The 17,374-nt window shown below is 33.2% G+C and overlaps 1 protein-coding gene across 1 annotated transcript; it reads left to right on the top strand.

The window, feature by feature from the left end:
• The first annotated feature begins 899 nt into the window (after positions 1–899).
• On the top strand, positions 900–11,954 carry LOC141549452 (serpin B6-like). Its single transcript, XM_074279001.1, has 6 exons — positions 900–1,078; positions 1,651–1,788; positions 2,726–2,843; positions 7,664–7,806; positions 10,199–10,354; positions 11,397–11,954. Exons 1-6 carry the CDS (start codon positions 911–913, stop codon positions 11,799–11,801), a joined length of 1,128 nt encoding a protein of 375 aa, XP_074135102.1. The 5' UTR covers positions 900–910; the 3' UTR covers positions 11,802–11,954.
• Positions 11,955–17,374: the final 5,420 nt, after the last annotated feature.

Raw genomic sequence — 17,374 nt, 5'->3', positions numbered from 1 at the left:
GTTTTCTCTTGTAGCCTTTTCAAGTTGAAGAACTATCAGAGCATTAGTTGACTTTGATTCCACTGTCCTCATTGAAGGCATTTGACCTCCTGGCTGAAAACATTATGCTGAAAAGCATGGGAGCAAGCCCACAGACTTATTTCACTCTATTGGTGATTGGGAAAGTTCCATCTTCCAGAAGCCAGGCAAGCACTTCATTATAAAATTGGTGAACTATTGGATTATCATCTTCCTACTGATATTTTTTGTTCTCTTACACTTGGTCCAAGAAATCAGATTCATTAATGCAAAGGTTATAGAACTAGTTAGTAGTCCCACAAAAAAAGCTGAGGTGTTTTGTAGATAGAAAAAGGAAGGAAGAAAGTACTCTGCAAGAAGCAACTGGGGGTGTTTAACTTAGAAGGGAGAAGTTAGTAGGCACAGGAAAGCTATCTTCAAGGGTTTGAAAACTGGGTATGGGAAAAAGATTTGACTGCTTAGCCTCAGAGGGCAGAACTGAAGCAAAAGGTAGAAGTTGCAGAGAATTAGGTTTAGGCTTGATAAGCATCCCAACAACTGCAACTATCTAAAATGTAATGTGTTGCCCTGAGAGGTAAATTCCTTCTTGTGAAATGACCACTTTTTAGACATATATTTTCAGAAGAGCTTTTGAAGTCTCTTCAATCTCTTATCTTCTGTGATTCTTTGATTGGAAATCTTCATACTGACATAGATGCTGTAGAAGGTGTGCGATTTATCTCACTAATTACTCTGGTCTTGAAGAGAGGAAGTATTCTTCCCTAACTTTGGCTTTTATTGTTATTAAAGATGCATATTTGGAGATGATGTAGATTCAAAATGGAGTAGATGGATGCATACAGAAATGCCTCATTTTCATGTACTATTGCCTTCTCATTGTAGGTGTGCCAAGATGACTGCTCTGTTTGAAGCAATCAACACCTTTACCTTGAATGTTTTTAAAGAAATTACTGAAAAAGATAGCTCACAGAATGTGTTTTATTCTCCTCTGAGCCTCTACTGTGCCCTGGCTATGGTCTTAGAGGGGGCCAAGGGAAATACTGCTGCACAGATACAACAGGTACTGGAGATTAAGAAAAAACAAACATAAAACAAAATGAAAAACAACCAAATTTCATGAAACTTTTTACACCTCCCCAAAGCCATACCTCAAAGTACTTGAGCTTTGTCAATAATGCCAGCATAGAAAGTAAGGGGGAATGAAGTAAATTGAGTGGTGATCTAACTAGCCTCTGATTAGCCTCTGATTTGTACAATAGGTGTTCTGGGTATTACTAATGCAGAATAATTTGATCTTCTTACCTTGCAAGAAGGAATAAAAAGAAGAAGGTCACTTTGGAGGGAGTTGGGGAGAGGGGGAGGAAGGGAAAAATAGGCAATGTAATATATAATATATAAAACCTAGAAAGGTAGGTTGCAACCACGTTGTAAAGGACTTTAATTTGCTGAACTGAAGAAATCTTTAAAGACAATAGGGGGATAATGAAGCTTATGAAATAGCTGAATGATCTTATATTAAAATACCTTTAGTCTGAGTGGAACTTTCTGTTGATTTTCCTCTGAAGATTTTTTGTTTTGTTTTGTTTTAAAAGAAAGCAAAGCAGTGCTGAAATTATACTTTTTTCTAAACAGGTTCTTTCTTTAAATAAAGGTACAAATGTCCATCAAAGTTTCCAGTCTTTTCTCAAAGAAGCTAATAAATCTGATGATCAATATCTGCTAAGAATTGCCAACCAGCTTTTTGGAGAAAAGACTTATGATTTTATCACAGTAAGTCTTTTCTACTATTTTTCCATCTTTCAACTTAAGAAAATCAATGATATTTTCAAACCAAAGAGAGATGACAGAAATATATCATCTGTTGTTATACTAAAAATTCAGTTTGAACTATTTGAAAAAGTTAGTGATCCTTAGAAATAGTGTCATTTTTTATAAATTTTAAGGATTAATGGCATTGGGCAGTGAACACAGCACTACCAGAATTCAAATCCGATCTTTGCTATTTATTATTATTATTATTATTATTATTATTATTATTATTATTATTTTTCTGAGGCTGGGGTTAAGTGACTTGCCCAGGGTCACACAGCTAGGAAATGTTAAGTATCTGAGACCAGATTTGAACTCTGGTCCTCCTGAATTCAGGGCTGGTGCTCTATCCACTATGCTACCTAGCTACCCCTCTTTGCTATTTATTTGGACAAATCATCCCACAGTGCTTCAGTTTCTCCTGTGTAAAAATGGAAGGGGTGGACTAAATGTCTTCTAAAGTCTTCTAGTTCTAAATCTATGATTCTATAAAAAATGAATTCCAGTTGACTTTTAAATAACAATTTGTTGATTTATTAGAGAAAATTGCCACATCATTAGTCTTTCTTTGGACTTCTCAATAATGCTTTCTAATGAAAGTATTATTATTATTAACAACAATAATAATAAGTAATGCTTTCTAACTGAAATTTTTGTGCTCATAAAACTTAAAAGGATTTAACAAGCCCTAAATCTAATGTTTAAGTCATTAGGATTCATTTAGTTGAAGACTTAAAAATTCATCCAAATCAAACACAAAAATTTAGTGATCAAATTATAGTGGCCTGTAACATCTTTTTGACTGTTAAGAAGGGGTCCAAAATTTCCTAGAAGTGCACTAATGAAATTTCATTTTTGACTTGTAACACTTGGCCATATTGTTTATCATACTATTTAGTCTTTTAAGGAATTTTGTCAGAAATTCTACCATTCAAATTTGGAAGAACTTGACTTTGCAAATGCATCAGAGGAAGCAAGAAAACATATAAATAAGTGGGTAGAAGAAAAGACTGAAGGTAAGACATCATAAAGATTTCTTTTTAGCTATTTCAGAGATGGTGATGAATGATTATTACTCTTGTGGAGTATTTTTTAAAAAGTGATTTTTAAGTAGAAAATAGGCAAAAATCTGTCCATTACATGTTATTAAATTGTCTTTGTCTTTCCCCTGATTTTCAGTGTCCTCTGTAAATAATGCAATGGCCAAGGAATAAATGGGGGGGGGGGAGGGAAGTGAAGGATGGAGACATAGCAGTACATAATTCCAAATAATATTTGAAAGCAATGATCATGAAAACAATCTGGCACTGTGTAAGAAGTGGAATAGATTAGGTACACAATAATAGACTGTAGAAAATAACCATAGTAACTTTGTCTGATAAACTCAAAAGTCCAAGTTTTTGGGGTAAGAGTTCACTATTTGACAAAATTTATTATGAAAATCGGAAATAACTTTTGTATTTTTTAATATAACTAGGGGTTTGAAATAATTAGGGGTATACTTATGTCTTATAATATATTTCAAGATAAAATCAGAATGGATAAATAATTTAGATGCTAAGGGTGATATAGGCAAATTAGAGGGGCTTGGAAAAATGTATATCTCAGATGTCTGATAGGAAAAAGTCAATGATCCAAGAGATCAAAAAGATTATGGTAAATAAATGGATGATATTGATTCCATGAAATTAAAAAAGCTTTTGCTTTTAAAAAAATTTTAAATTTAAATATTTTTAATTAAAATTTTTTTTAATAGCCCAACCTCTATACCAACAACTATAATGCAACTAAAATGAGAATCACAGCAGAATACTGGGGGAAATTTTCTTACATCAAGTTTCTCAGATAAAGGTCTCAAATGGATAGGTTACTGAGTCAAATTTATAAAAATGGGAGCCAGTTGATAAATGTTCAAAGGTTATCCGCAGGGAGATTTCAGGAGAACTTGAAACCAACAAGAGTCACATTTTAAAAATGATCTAAATCACTGCTAAGAAATCAATTCACTCTGAGACATCATCTTACCTGTATCATGATAACATGATAGAAAATGAAAATGAATATTTGAGGAAATGTGGGAAAACAGGGACACTAGGACCCTATTGATAGTAATAAACTTATCCAACCATTCTATTGAACACTTTACTATATAGCCAAAGAACTATAAAATTGCACATTCCTTTTGACTCACAAATGCCACTGCTAAGTCTGGTTTGCAAAGAAGTGAAAGAAAGGGGGAATATACCTTTATGTATAAAAATATTTATAGTAGCTTTTTTGGTGGTAGCAAAGATTTGGAAATTGAGGGCTTTCCCAATGACTGATTGTGATGCTATGATTTCACAAAAACTTTATAAAGCAAGATGACCAGAAGCAGGAGAACATTGTACATGGTAACAGCTATATGAGCTGTGATGAGCTGTGAAAGACTTAAATACTCTGATCAAAACAATGATCTAAGATAATTTCAAAGGACCTAGGATGGAAAACACTTATCTACCATCAGAGGCAGAACTTAGGAATTTTGGAGCAACTTTATAAAATTTTGTTTTATTTTTCTTATATTTATGTCTTTTCTTTTGTAATTTGGTTAATATGGAAATATGTTTCACATTATAATGAACATCAAATTGCTTATCTTTTCAATGTGGTGACAGAAGAGGAGGGAAGTAAAGAATTAAAAACTCAAATTTTTTAAAAATTTTATTTTCTTAGGTTATAGGTGTCCATTAATTTTTTAAAAAATTTTATCTGTCTATCTATCTACTCATTTATTTATTTATCTATCTATCTATTTATTTATTTGTTTGTTTTTACCTATTTCTACATGTAGTCATGTTTGGAAGAGAAAAATCAGAACCAACAAGGAAAACTACAAGCAAGAAAAAAGTGAAAACAGTTTGCTTGACTCTGTATTCAGTCTCCATAATTTGCTCTCTGGATGCAGAGGGCATTTTCATTGGAATTTTTTTTAGAACACTGCATTGTTCAAAGGAGTTAAGTGTATTAGATTTAATCATCACCCAATCTTACTGTTTCTGTATACAATGTTTTCCTAATTCCACTCACTTCACTCAGCATCAGTTCACATTTTTCTGAAATTATCTTGTTCATCATTGCTTATAGAAAAATAATATTCCATTACTTTCATATACCCATAACTTTTTGAGCCATTCCTCATTTGATGGACATCCACTCATTTTTTAAGGTCTTTGCCATTACATTAAGAACTTCTACAAACATTTTAAATAGCTTTTTATTTTTCTAAATACATGCAAAGATAGTTTTGAACATTCACCTTTGCAAAACTTTGTGTTCCAAGTTTTTCTCCCTCTTTTCTCTCTTGCCCCTTCCTTTAGACAGCAAGCAATCCAATATAGGTTAAACATGTGCAGTTCTTCTAAACATATATCCAAACCTCTCATGCTGCACACAAGAGAAAAAAACATTAGAAAGAAAAAAATCCAAGCAAACAACCAATAACAAAAATGTGAAAAGACTATGCTTTGATCCACACTCAGTTTTCATAGTTCTCTCTCTGGATGTGGATGGCTCTCTCCATCACAAGTATATTGGAATTGCCTTGAATTACCTCATTGTTGAAAAGATTCAGGTTCATCACAGTTGATCATTACATAATCTTGTTGCACAATGTTCCCTTGGTTCTGCTTACTTCATTTAGGATCAGTTCATGCTTGTCTTTCCAAGCTTTTCTGAAATCAGCCTGCTCATCATTTCTAATAGAACAATAATATTCTATTACATTTATATAGTATAATTTAGTCAGCCATTACCCAACTGATGGGCATCCACTTAATTTCAAGTTCCTTGCCACTATAAAAAAGGCTGATGCAAAAATTTTTGCACATGTGAGTCCTTTTCCTTTTTTTTTTTTTCTTACTAAGGCAAATGAGGTTGTGACTTGTCCAGAGTCACACAGCTAAGAAGTGTTAAGTGTCTGAGATCATATTTGAACTCAGGTCCTCCTGACTTCAGGACTGGTGCTTTATTCACTGCTCTACCTCAGTGCCCCTCTTTCTCTTTTTTATTGTCTGTTTTGTATACTGACTCAGTAGAGACACTTCTAAGTCAAAGAGTATGCACAGTATTATTGTCCTTTGGGCATAGTTCCAAATTACTCTCCAGAATCAGTTCACAAGTTTCTCCAGCAATGCTTTAGTGTCCCAGTTTTCCCACATGCTCTCTGTATCATTTATCATTATTTATTCCTCTCATTTTACCCAATCAGATAAGTGTGAGATGACATCTCAGAGTTGTTTTAATTTGTAATTATCTAATCTATAGTGATTTGGAGCATATTTTCATATGACTATAGATGGCTTTAATTACTTCATTTGAAAATTATCTGCTCATACTCTTTGGCTATTTATCAATTAAGGAATGACTTGTATTCTTTTTTTTAATTTTATTTTTTATTATACCTTTTTATATACAAAATATATGCATGGGTATGTTTCTTCTGCTTGACCTTGCAAAAACTTCTACTTCAACTTTTCTTGTCCTTCCCTCCACCCCCTCCCCCTAGATGGCAGATAGTCCCATACATGTTAAGTACGATAAGTTATTCCAATAGTTATTGTGATATTGAACCAGCACTGCATTCATGGTATAAATCCCCACTTGGTCATAGTGTATTATCCTGGTGATAACTTTTTGTGATTTCTTTGTTAATGTTTTATTTAAAATTTGTATGAATTTTCATTAGGGAGATTGGTCTATAAAATGTTTTCTCTATTCGAATTCTCCCTGGTTTAGCTATGAATACCATATTTGAATTTGGCAAGGATTCTTCTTTGCCTATTTTTCCAAATAGGTTATGTAGTTTTGGAAGTAATTGTTCTTTAAACGTTTGGTAGAATTCACATGCAAATTTATCTGGCCCTAGAGATTTTTTATTATGGAGTTGAATTCAAAACTTTAAGAAATGAATATAAAACCATATTTGCAGGTAACTGTAAAGTATTTGTTGAAGTAAATAAAATATGGAACAGAAAAACAACTATAACAAAAAAATGCAAAGTATTGGGAGTCAGAAAACCCAAATCCAAGGTCTGTCACTCACTTACTAACTCTGTGTACTCGAACAAGTCTACTCACTTTTCAAACCTTCAGCTTCTTTATTTGTACATGGGGAATTAACATATCAAAAACCTTATAGGATTTTTCTGAGTCCACATATTAACACATGTTGAAGCTACAAAGAAAATGTTTCTTTCACATATTCAGTAAAAGGATGGATGCTGTATATTGAAAATGACTCTTTTTTGCAAATTAACCAAGATATTCAGAGTTATTTTTATTATACTGAAACATAGAAAAGACTCTAGTATATATATTTTTTTCTTTAATAATGTTTAATGAAGAGATTGTTGCAAACTTTATCACTGCTAGGCAGTGCTATGTGAAGGTGAGTGAATATACCTGACTAATTTTTAAAGGTTGCAACCCTGCTTAGTATATTTCCTGATAGATCATATAAGAAATGTTAGGATAAAGATGAGGAAGAGAAGGAAGAGCAGAAGTAGAAGGCTAACTAGACTTTTAAGATTTGTAAAATGTTGTATATATGTTATATCATTAGTTTTAGTTGTGATTATGGCTATATCTATGCTAAATTCTCTAATGTTTTATTTTTAATTTGTATTTATTTATTTATTTATTTTGCTGAGGCAACTGGAGTTTAAGTGACTTGCCCAGGGTCACACAGCTAGGAATTAAGTGTCTGAGGTCAAACCTGAACTCATGTCCTCTGGAATTCAGGGGTGGTGCTCTATCTACTAGACTACCTAGATGCCCCTCTAATGTTTTATTACAGGTAAGATTATGGAACTGCTAGCTAATGATTCTGTTGATTCACTGACCTCTCTGGTACTGGTGAATGCCATCTATTTCAAAGGAAAATGGCAGATTCAATTTGACAAATGCAAGACAACAGAACAGATGTTCAAAATCAGCAAGGTAAGTGGCAATTTTACCATGTCCTGGGACTTCATGGGCAACTGGGACAATAGCAAAGAATCAGCATATTCCCTTTGTTTATTAAGATATAGATGAAGTTTTAACAACACATTGCCAAACTCTTTCTTTTCTTTATTGTCTCTATCTCTCTCCATTCTGTCTTTCTCTCCTAGGAGAGCTCTCCCTCAATCTTTTCTCTTTATTTTCTGATATCATAAAGAATTCAGTTCTACAGTTCAGTAGAACTTTGTATCACTTGTGAGCTCAGCCAGTTTCTTCACCTCAAGACCTTAGAATCTCTACAGTAGCCTCTGAAGACAGCTTCCTTGCCTTGTCTGCATGTTTACCCTTCTTTCAAATTTGCCACAGTAAATCATGGAAGAAGAGAGCATGCTTGCATTCCTTTGTTTGAAAGTCCAATTATTTGTTCATTGCTAAATGTGCTTTATGTGAAGGCTTCTTTCAATTAAAATGATATGTCCTCATGTATAAGAAAATAGCGTTTGTAGCCTCTAGCATGCCGCCCCATGGACCACTCCCTCCCTGAAATTGTCTTGTAAAAGTCACATGATTTTCATGGAACAAGAAATAAATGTCATGTTTGTTTGAAGAAGAAAGAAGAAAGAAGAGGAGGAGGAGGAGAAGAGAGCATGCTTGTAGACTTGTGTTTTTCAGTTTGGAAATAACTTTTGCATCAGTCACTGAGGAAATATGGAGGAAATTATTTATAAACAAGGCAAATCTTTGGAGAGTTTTGTTATTTTCCTCAGTGAGGATATTTCTATCTGAGCTACCATTTACATATAAACATTACATGTATATACACACACTATCATTATTATACCATTATTGTGGTTATTCTTTCTTGAGGAGCCTTTTGCTAGGTTCCTGAAAACATGGCATAATCACCTTCAATCTTTGTTCCAAGCTTAACATAGATTATCAATGGCCTAAGAAGTCTGCTTTCTTTTCTATCAGACTCTGAACTTAACTCTTTTATCTTCTTTTACTCAGCTATACTTCCTCTCACCATCCTCTTTATTCCCTATTAGGGTTAAATCTTTTTTGTATATCCTGATATGATAAAGAATTATATCATTCATCTCAGAGGCTAGAACAGCATTTAATATTCCTATTTTAGAGTACTGACCAGAAGTGTAAAAGGACTTAGAGGAGACAGATCAATGTGAATTAATATCATTAGGTAATAAAAAAATGTAACAAAAGGTAAACTTTGTAGGATGTGTATGTATGTGTGTGCATGTATATATAAATGGGTACACACACACACACACACACACACACACACACACACACACATATATATATATATATATATATATATATATATATACACACCTATGTATACATACATATACAGAAATCCAGATAAGACATTATTCATTTGAATGTTTTTCTGTTAACAGTCAAGCACCTATTAAATACTCTGTGTTTCAGGGAATAAGCAAAGTTTTATGAACTAAGATTTTCTCTCTTGATGTACTTTTATGTTAGAAACTTCATTATTTATGGTAAAAAAGAGTTGTTGGACATCAATAGAAGATATGATACCAGAATATCATTAAACAATAATTTGACTTGTGGAAGTACACCTAAGAATAATGGGTATATTTTCTAAAAATTACATTAGCATTGAAATGTACTGCATACAGATTAACTCATAGCAAACAAACATTAATTTCAAAGATACTTTCAAAGAACTTATTTATCAAATTTCTTACTGTTTTAGAAAGGGAGGAAGAAACAGAGGGAAAAATCTTAGAACTGAGAATTGTATTTAAAATGTTTAAATGTTTAAAAGTGTCTTTACCTGGAATTATAAAAATTAAATACTGTTTTAAAATGATATTCTACACTCCAAAACAAAACAAAAAATAATCCACCTACTAATTGGAACAATGCAAAATGCCCCAGAAAGTAAACAATGAACAACATATGGGGGCTCTCTCCATTTCCTGTAATAGTTATTACCTTAAAAAGAAGTACTTGGTTAGGTAAACCTTGTAAGTAGGAATAGTGTGTTTTGAATGGGATAAACCATTGCAGAGTTTATGGTGGCTGTCCTGCATCCTGCACTCCTGCACTAAAATGAAGGTTGGTCCCGAGGACCTCTAAAAAGGTAGCCCGAACATTACAGGTATAAAATATATTTTTCCCTATAGATAAATATAGCCCATTTCCTGTTGAGGAAAAGATCTAGAGTATGAAGGCGTCACCTTGTAAACACTTGGTTTATACCTCAGAGGACTTACAGTATAAAGACATGAACCAGGGGCATACAAATATACTTCTTTTATAGAAAGTTGTATTGATTTTATTTCTCCTTTCAGTTGCCCTGGATTCAGTTTCATATACATTTATTTCCTTTTAGGAGAAGCAGAAACCAGTACAAATGATGTTTCAGAAATCCACATTTCATATGACCTACATAGGAGAAGTGTTTATGAAGGTCCTAGTTCTGCCTTTTGTTGGAGGGCAAATGGACATGGTCATTTTGCTTCCAGATGAGAAAATAGATCTAAAAATGGTGAGAAAAGTAATATGGTGTGCTGCAGACTTCTAAAGTGTTTGAAAAATCACTTCAGAGCTGTAGGCACCACATCTGAATTTTGGTTTTAATAATCCAGTACTTTAAAATGTCTTATCCCAGATATCTAGATGAATGATTGGAGATTACAAGTATTTCTTTGCATGTGTTCAATCTCAAGGAGGTGGAATATAGTAGGAAATCAACATTTCATGGTTTGGAACTGCTACAAGGAAAGGGGAGTTGCTTTCCAGATTCTGCTGTTTTGGGGAGCCAGATAAGCAAAGCTGAAGATACAATTGGGAATCATTGTGACTAGAGACTTGTGAAGAAGGAAGTCTGGCTAAATAAACAGGGCAGCAGCAAGCATAGAACAGGTTGCTTCATTGGAGGAGAACTCCCGTGTTAAAATCCCAGATAGTCCAGTGACTGAGTCTCAATCTGGTCAAGATGAACTCCTACCATGACTAGGAGCTATCCCAGTTTTGACATCAATAGTACAAGTAAAGTCTAGGATTAAGTCATGTTAAATGTAGCATTGCTAATTGAAAAGTCACTGTCTTGCCTACCCAGGAAATCTTTGAGCCAATTTCCTCATCTGTTAAATGGGGGTAATTTCTGCCTGAAATAATATAAGGGCCTATTCTGAGGCATGAAGAAGAGTGAATGATATAATGTATGAAAATGCTTTGAAGGCTACAAGGTGCTAGAGAAGTTTAATATTAGAAAATAGTAATGAAAGGAAGAGTAAGAGAGTAAAAGCAAATTGAAAGAGAAAGGGACAGAAAGAGAGAGAGAGACAGAGAGGGAGGGAGGAAGAGAGAGAAAATATGTATTGTACTTGGTTGTACATTTTTCATATTTCTAACATCAAATATAACAGAAGTTCCTTGGGAATATAAACCTTTCCTGCCCTTGGATTCTCCACTCCCAGCATAGTAATCTTACATATAGTAGATATATAGTTTTTAAGTAATATTTATCTAATTAAGTTAAATTCTATGAGACTTAGAAAATACAATTCTTTTTTTTATATTTCTAGTTGGGAAAAGAACTTACTTCTGAGAAATTAATAAATTGGTTAAATCCAGAGAGGATGAAGAAAACTGAGGTGGAAGTTTTCCTTCCCAGGTTCAAATTGGAGGAAAATTTAGATCTGGAATGCATTCTTCAAAAATTAGGCATGTCAGATGCCTTTGATGCATCCAAGGCTGACTTCTCTGGGATATCAGCTAAGAATGAGCTGTTTCTGTCCAAGGTTACCCACAAGGCATATGTGGAAGTTAATGAAGAAGGCACAGAAGCAGCTGCCTCCACTGCAGTACGCATAGTTAAAAGAAGTGAAAGAATTATTCCTCAATTTGTGGTTGATCATCCTTTCCTGTTTCTTATTCGAGATAATCTCTCCAAAAATATTTTGTTTTGGGGTAAAGTGACCTCTCCATAGAGAAATCATTTTATTCTTGATGGGGTTTTTAAACCTCATGTTGTTTACTTCTCTTTTAACCAGAATCTGATGTGCCTATGACCCAAATGGTTCTTATCAACATGGTGATAATAATCTAAAAATAAAATTCTTTATGAGAAATTTTCTGCCTAAGATTGCCTGTGTATATTTTTGCATTTCTCCTTTAGAAGGTGTAATTTTCAAAGTGTGTGCCTGGTACCTTCCTTTTGAAGGCATGAAAAGCAAAAGTAGGACTAGAAACCAACAATCCCTAGTGCATTTCATCATCAGTTTTTGTTAATGAAAGCATTGACTACTAATAGAGTGCCTTGCCTGTTTCCATAACTATGATTAAGTTTTCTCTCTCGGTATCAAATCTGCACTTCAAAGACTGCCTGAATAACCTGCAAGAGCTGGTTTCTGAATGAAGAAGTAGAAAAGGGAGGAAAACTTGGTCCTAATTCATGTTATTAATAAATGATTATTTCTCTCAATCAACTCTAGTGGATTTCTATTGCCTCTAAGATTAAATACAAACTACTCTGTTTAGCTTTTAAAATCCTTCATAACCTGTCCCCAGCATATATTTCTAGCCTCTTTGGACATTATTGTCCATAAAACTGTCATTCAGATTCTGTTCCTCACATGCACACTCCATCTCCAATTTCTATCTATACTTTTGCATTAGCTATGTGTGGCTAGATTACAATATCTCTTTAGCTCTGCCTCATAGATTCCCTCTCTTCCTCTTTACAAACCATTTTCTGATTCCCTTCACTTGAGAATGCTTTCCCTCCTAAAATATCCTGTATTAACTATTTTATTTATATATTTTTATCTCCATCCGCAACAGTTTTATTAATGTCATTGTATTCTTTATATATCTTACAATGGATACAGTGGGATTTTAAGTTTTTCAATGAAATGACTTGAGACAATTAGGAATAATATTGTACAGCATTTATACTAGAGTAAAATAAATAAGCTTTGGTGTATACATTTTCAAAATATACTGTAAGTTAATACTGCATTACAAATACTTCATAGAAAATTAGTTTTTTATATTAACGGTATTTTTGGCCAAATAAGTTACATTTGATTGAACTAGCTGCATCTCCTGGGTTGCTGAGGCTCAGACAGAAAATCACTGATAAGGGATCACACCCTGTCACTTGAATTTTTTCTGGAGGTAGATGCCTTTGCCCTATTCAAAATGTTTTTCCTCCTTTTTAATCTCTACCAACAACTGATGAACACAAAATATCTTCCCCTCTTTGTCCAGGGACCCATAGGTGACAAAAAGCACTGGAAGCATGCTATTTTCTTGATGCAATGGGACAACATCAATACCACCAAGTCTTAAATCTCCATGGAGTTGTTGCTTATGAAGCTCATGAATAAGGAAATAAACAGAATTTTAGAAAAAGTTAGATATGATTCACCTGCATGGAAAATAAAATGGCAACAGAAAAGAATATACCTTTTTTTAGCTATACATGGCACTTTTACAAAAATTTACCATGTATCAGGACATGTAAAACCTCTCCACCAAATGCACAGAAGTAAAAATATTAAATGCATCCTTTTAATACAATTATACAAAAAATACAATAAAAAGGAAGGAAGGAAGGAAATGATACTTCAATTTGTACTCAGAATTCATCAGTTCTCTCTCTGGCAGGGGTAGCTTTTTATTTTTGTCATGAATTTTTTAGAATTGTTTTGGATCAATGTATTGAAAAGTCTTTTACAGCTGATCATCATTACAACATTACCATTGCTATGCTCAATAATTTGCACATTTCATTTTACATCAGTTCACATATTTCTTCTCCTGTTTTTTTCTGAAACCACTTCCTTCATTATTTTCTATAGCATAGTAGTATTGCATCACAATTTTATGCACAATTTTTTCAGCCATTCCCTGATCGATAAACTCTGCTTAATATCCAATTCTTTGTCACCACAAAAATAGCTGTTATAAATATTTTAGTAGACATAACACACTTTTCTTTTGATTTTTCCAGACACAGCAGTTACATTGCTGTGGCAAAAGATATGTGCAATTTTATATCTTTTTTAACATAGTTTTAAATTGTGTCATAGAATGTTTGGATGGTTCACAATTCCACCAAGAGTTTATTTAAGAGTTTAAAGTCACTTAAAGTCCAATATTATATTTTAAATATCAATTAACAAGTATTTATTAATTCACCTCTTATATATTAGAAATTACTAAGTACTGGAGAGACTGAGGACCAAAACCTTTACAAATGTTTCACTCAGTCAATAATATAGAGAATTTAAGTTAAGAAGTTGCAGTTATTAGAGATCATTATTGATCACAAAATAGAAAATTTTTATTATATCTAGTTAAATGGTTTTTGTACAAACAAAACTAATGTGCACAAGATTAGAAGGGAAGCAATAAATTGGGAAAACATTTTTACAGTTAAAGGTTCTGATAAAGGTCCCATTTCCAAAATATATAGAGAATTGGCTCTAATTTGTAAGAAATCAAGCCATTCTCCAATTGACAAATGGTCAAAAGCTATGAACAATTTTCAGATGATAAAATTGAAACTATTTCTACTCATATGAAAAAGTTCTATAAATTACTATTGATCAGAGAAATGCAAATTAAGACAATTCTGAGATACCACTACACATCTGTCAAATTGGCTAAGATGACAGGAAAAGATAATGAGGAATGTTGGAGGGGATGCAGGAAAACTGGGACACTGATGTATTGCTGGTGGAGTTATGAATGGATCCAACCATTCTGGAGAGCAATTTGGAACCTATGCTCAAAAAGTTATCAAACTGTGCATACCCTTTAATCCAGCAGTGTTACTACGGGGCTTATATCCCAAAGAGATCTTAAATATGAGTATTAAACAGGCTTGGGAAGGAACCAGGGATTTTCTTAATTTTGAGATTTTTATTTATTTTCTTTATTTTTCATTTATTTTTTTCTCATTGTGATTAAATTGAAATGGATTTTATTTTACTCTGGAAGTTTTTCTTTGTTTCATATGATTTTTAGAGTAAGGTGAATAATTTTTAGAGACTAAATATTAGACCAGAGAAGAGAGCAAGAAGAGAATATTTGGAAAATAGACCCTCTAAAGTTCTCCTCTCTACCTGAGTTTTTGTCACATCCATAGAGTTATATTTCTGAGTGGTCCAGAGAAGATTGGACCTGCCTGACATCTCAAACTATGACCCTAGCACATCTTAGGACTATCCTGAGGATGGATAGGAATCATATTTTATCTGTTTGTATACATTGGACAAACTAAAAGCAACAAGTTTTAAAGTAGTAGAATTGCAATTCTCAGTTTCAAATAACTTTATAATTCTCAGAATTTTAAATGTAATCTTGGAAAGGGAAGGAGGGAAGTAAATCTTTCTTTTGGTCTTTCATCATCATCATCATCATTAACTTCTTGAAACAAAGGGACTAAATATATATTTATCTACATATATAATATTATATATATGATATGTATGATATGTATGTATATATAACTGCTATTTAAGGAATTGGATATTTTAAAGAGGAAGCTATAATTAAGACAATAGGTATCACTTATGAAAATTCTAAAATGGTTAATTAATTTATTGGAAATAATTTTCCTTATGTTAAAATCAAAAAATGGTTATTTAAAACTCCAGACTAGTAATTGCTATTTGAAGAATGAATGTGATGTTTATAGAATGGGAAGGCAGAAAACCTTATCTAGATTGGTTTTGCTTTTTTAAATCAGTTCACCTTAGGATCTAAGGGCATCAGGCACCTTTCCTCCCTTCATGGGGAGAAATGAAAGGAAAAACCCCAAATCACAGCATATTCTCAGTCTTTCCCCATCCTCTTCATTTGTCAGGGGAAATGAAAGAAAAAAACAAACCTACAGTACAGGTAAAAGGGCAAACTCAACCACTCTGTGAGCCTCCTGTTGAAATAATGTATAAACTGGCCATGTTTCTTAAACTATTTTTGCCAGCAAGGTCATCAGCCCTAGGATAAGAGCTTTTTATGGGAAATGAGATTCCTTAAGAACCTTAATTCTGGTTCAATTTTCCAACTGTGTTCCCTTGCAAAGGAATGTTTTCTACCTAATAATTGCTGAGTCTGTGAGATCGTTATTACATTTTTCTTCATCATTTCTGACTCACACCTGAAGTCAAACAGAGCTAAGGATGTTTTGTCCTGCAATAATCCTATCCCTGCTTTTTTCTTATTTTCAAATTTCTATATTCAAAGTGGTCAGTATAAAAAGCTATAAGCACATTCTGAATATGTCAGATCTTGCTGTTTTCAATTTGTAAATGTATAGTCATTGGACAAATGAACAATTTAGCCTAGTTATCTATTAAATATATATATATATCTTCTTAGAAATATATACTTGTATAAAATAAGATTTTAAATTATTCAAAATATAAGAACAATTGTCCATTGATACAACTATTTGTGAGACCCAGCTGTTTTTCTAATGATTATTAATACTAAATTTGAAACATCTTCAGTGGGATTTAGAGTAGAAAATTTAGTGCAATCCATTTTCTTAAGGCATGTAACGTATGGAGCATTTTATATTACATCAATGTAAGTCAATTTTATTTAAGCTTATCATTAATGTGGGAATAACATTTGCTTATGCTGTGTCTCTTATAAACACCTTATTTGAGATGATGCAATCATTCAAGAGGCTGCTGGCCAATCTATTCCATACTATAACAGACCCTTGAAAAAAAAAACTAGGATATGCTCTTCTACTCTCTGGGTGATTTAATTACATCAACCTACAAAGAGTTCCCTGCAGTCTATTTTTACTAGTCATAAACTAGTAGTAATATTTTGGGACTATTATATGTCACCTAGATCCAGCTTCTTCAACCAAATGCAATTTTTTCCAGAATCACTTTCTCTTTGCAACCCTATTTGTGCTAGCTGTTCCTTTGTGGGTTAGTCTTTCTTTTTCAAATGTCCTTTGGGCCAGATAGACTACAGGAAAACAAAAGATATTCTGACATCTGAACAGAACACTGACATACAAAGGACTAGAAGAATAATCTTGTTCTATAACAGTGTGAGTTTTCCTGAAGAGTGAAGAAGTCAAATATGTGTTTCAGACATTTGGACAAATTATTTAGCATGGTTTTTCCTTCCCTTTTCCCTCCCTCCATTTCTCCTTTTTTTTTTTTTTTTTTCTTTTTTTCTTTTTCTTCTTTCTCTGGAGAATTATTCTTCACAAATCACAGATTACCAGGGGAAGCTTTAGAAGTGCATGGACTGACTAGGGAAAGGGATTGGGACCGAAGCTGTTATTTCAATGGTGTAAAAAATTTCGTATTCCAATGAAGGTTGACACCTTCGCTGAGAATTACCTTCTAAGAGAGTTGCCTAAGACACTTGAGAGGCTGACTATCCTACTGTCACACAAGCAGTATGAACCCAGATCTTCAGCAATAAGGTGAGTGGCTCCAAATGATCCTAATGCTATTTTATCTCTGTGGGCATCAGATTTCCAGTGTGCCCCAGAAAATAGTTTAAGCAGTAGGACCAG

This window comes from Sminthopsis crassicaudata, chromosome 1, assembly GCF_048593235.1.
Source record: "Sminthopsis crassicaudata isolate SCR6 chromosome 1, ASM4859323v1, whole genome shotgun sequence".
NCBI classification, from domain to species: domain Eukaryota; kingdom Metazoa; phylum Chordata; class Mammalia; order Dasyuromorphia; family Dasyuridae; genus Sminthopsis; species Sminthopsis crassicaudata.
Note: the sequence above shows the minus strand (reverse complement) of the source record. Positions and strands in the feature narration are given on the sequence as shown.

Excerpts from the sequence above, each read along its gene's own strand:
- LOC141549452 (XM_074279001.1), top strand. The coding sequence starts at position 911 with ATGACTGCTCTGTTTGAAGCAATCAACACCTTTACCTTGAATGTTTTT. Across the intron at positions 1,079-1,650 it reads CTGCTGCACAGATACAACAG|GTTCTTTCTTTAAATAAAGG; the intron begins GTACTGGAGATT and ends TTTTCTAAACAG. Across the intron at positions 1,789-2,725 it reads AGACTTATGATTTTATCACA|TCTTTTAAGGAATTTTGTCA; the intron begins GTAAGTCTTTTC and ends CATACTATTTAG.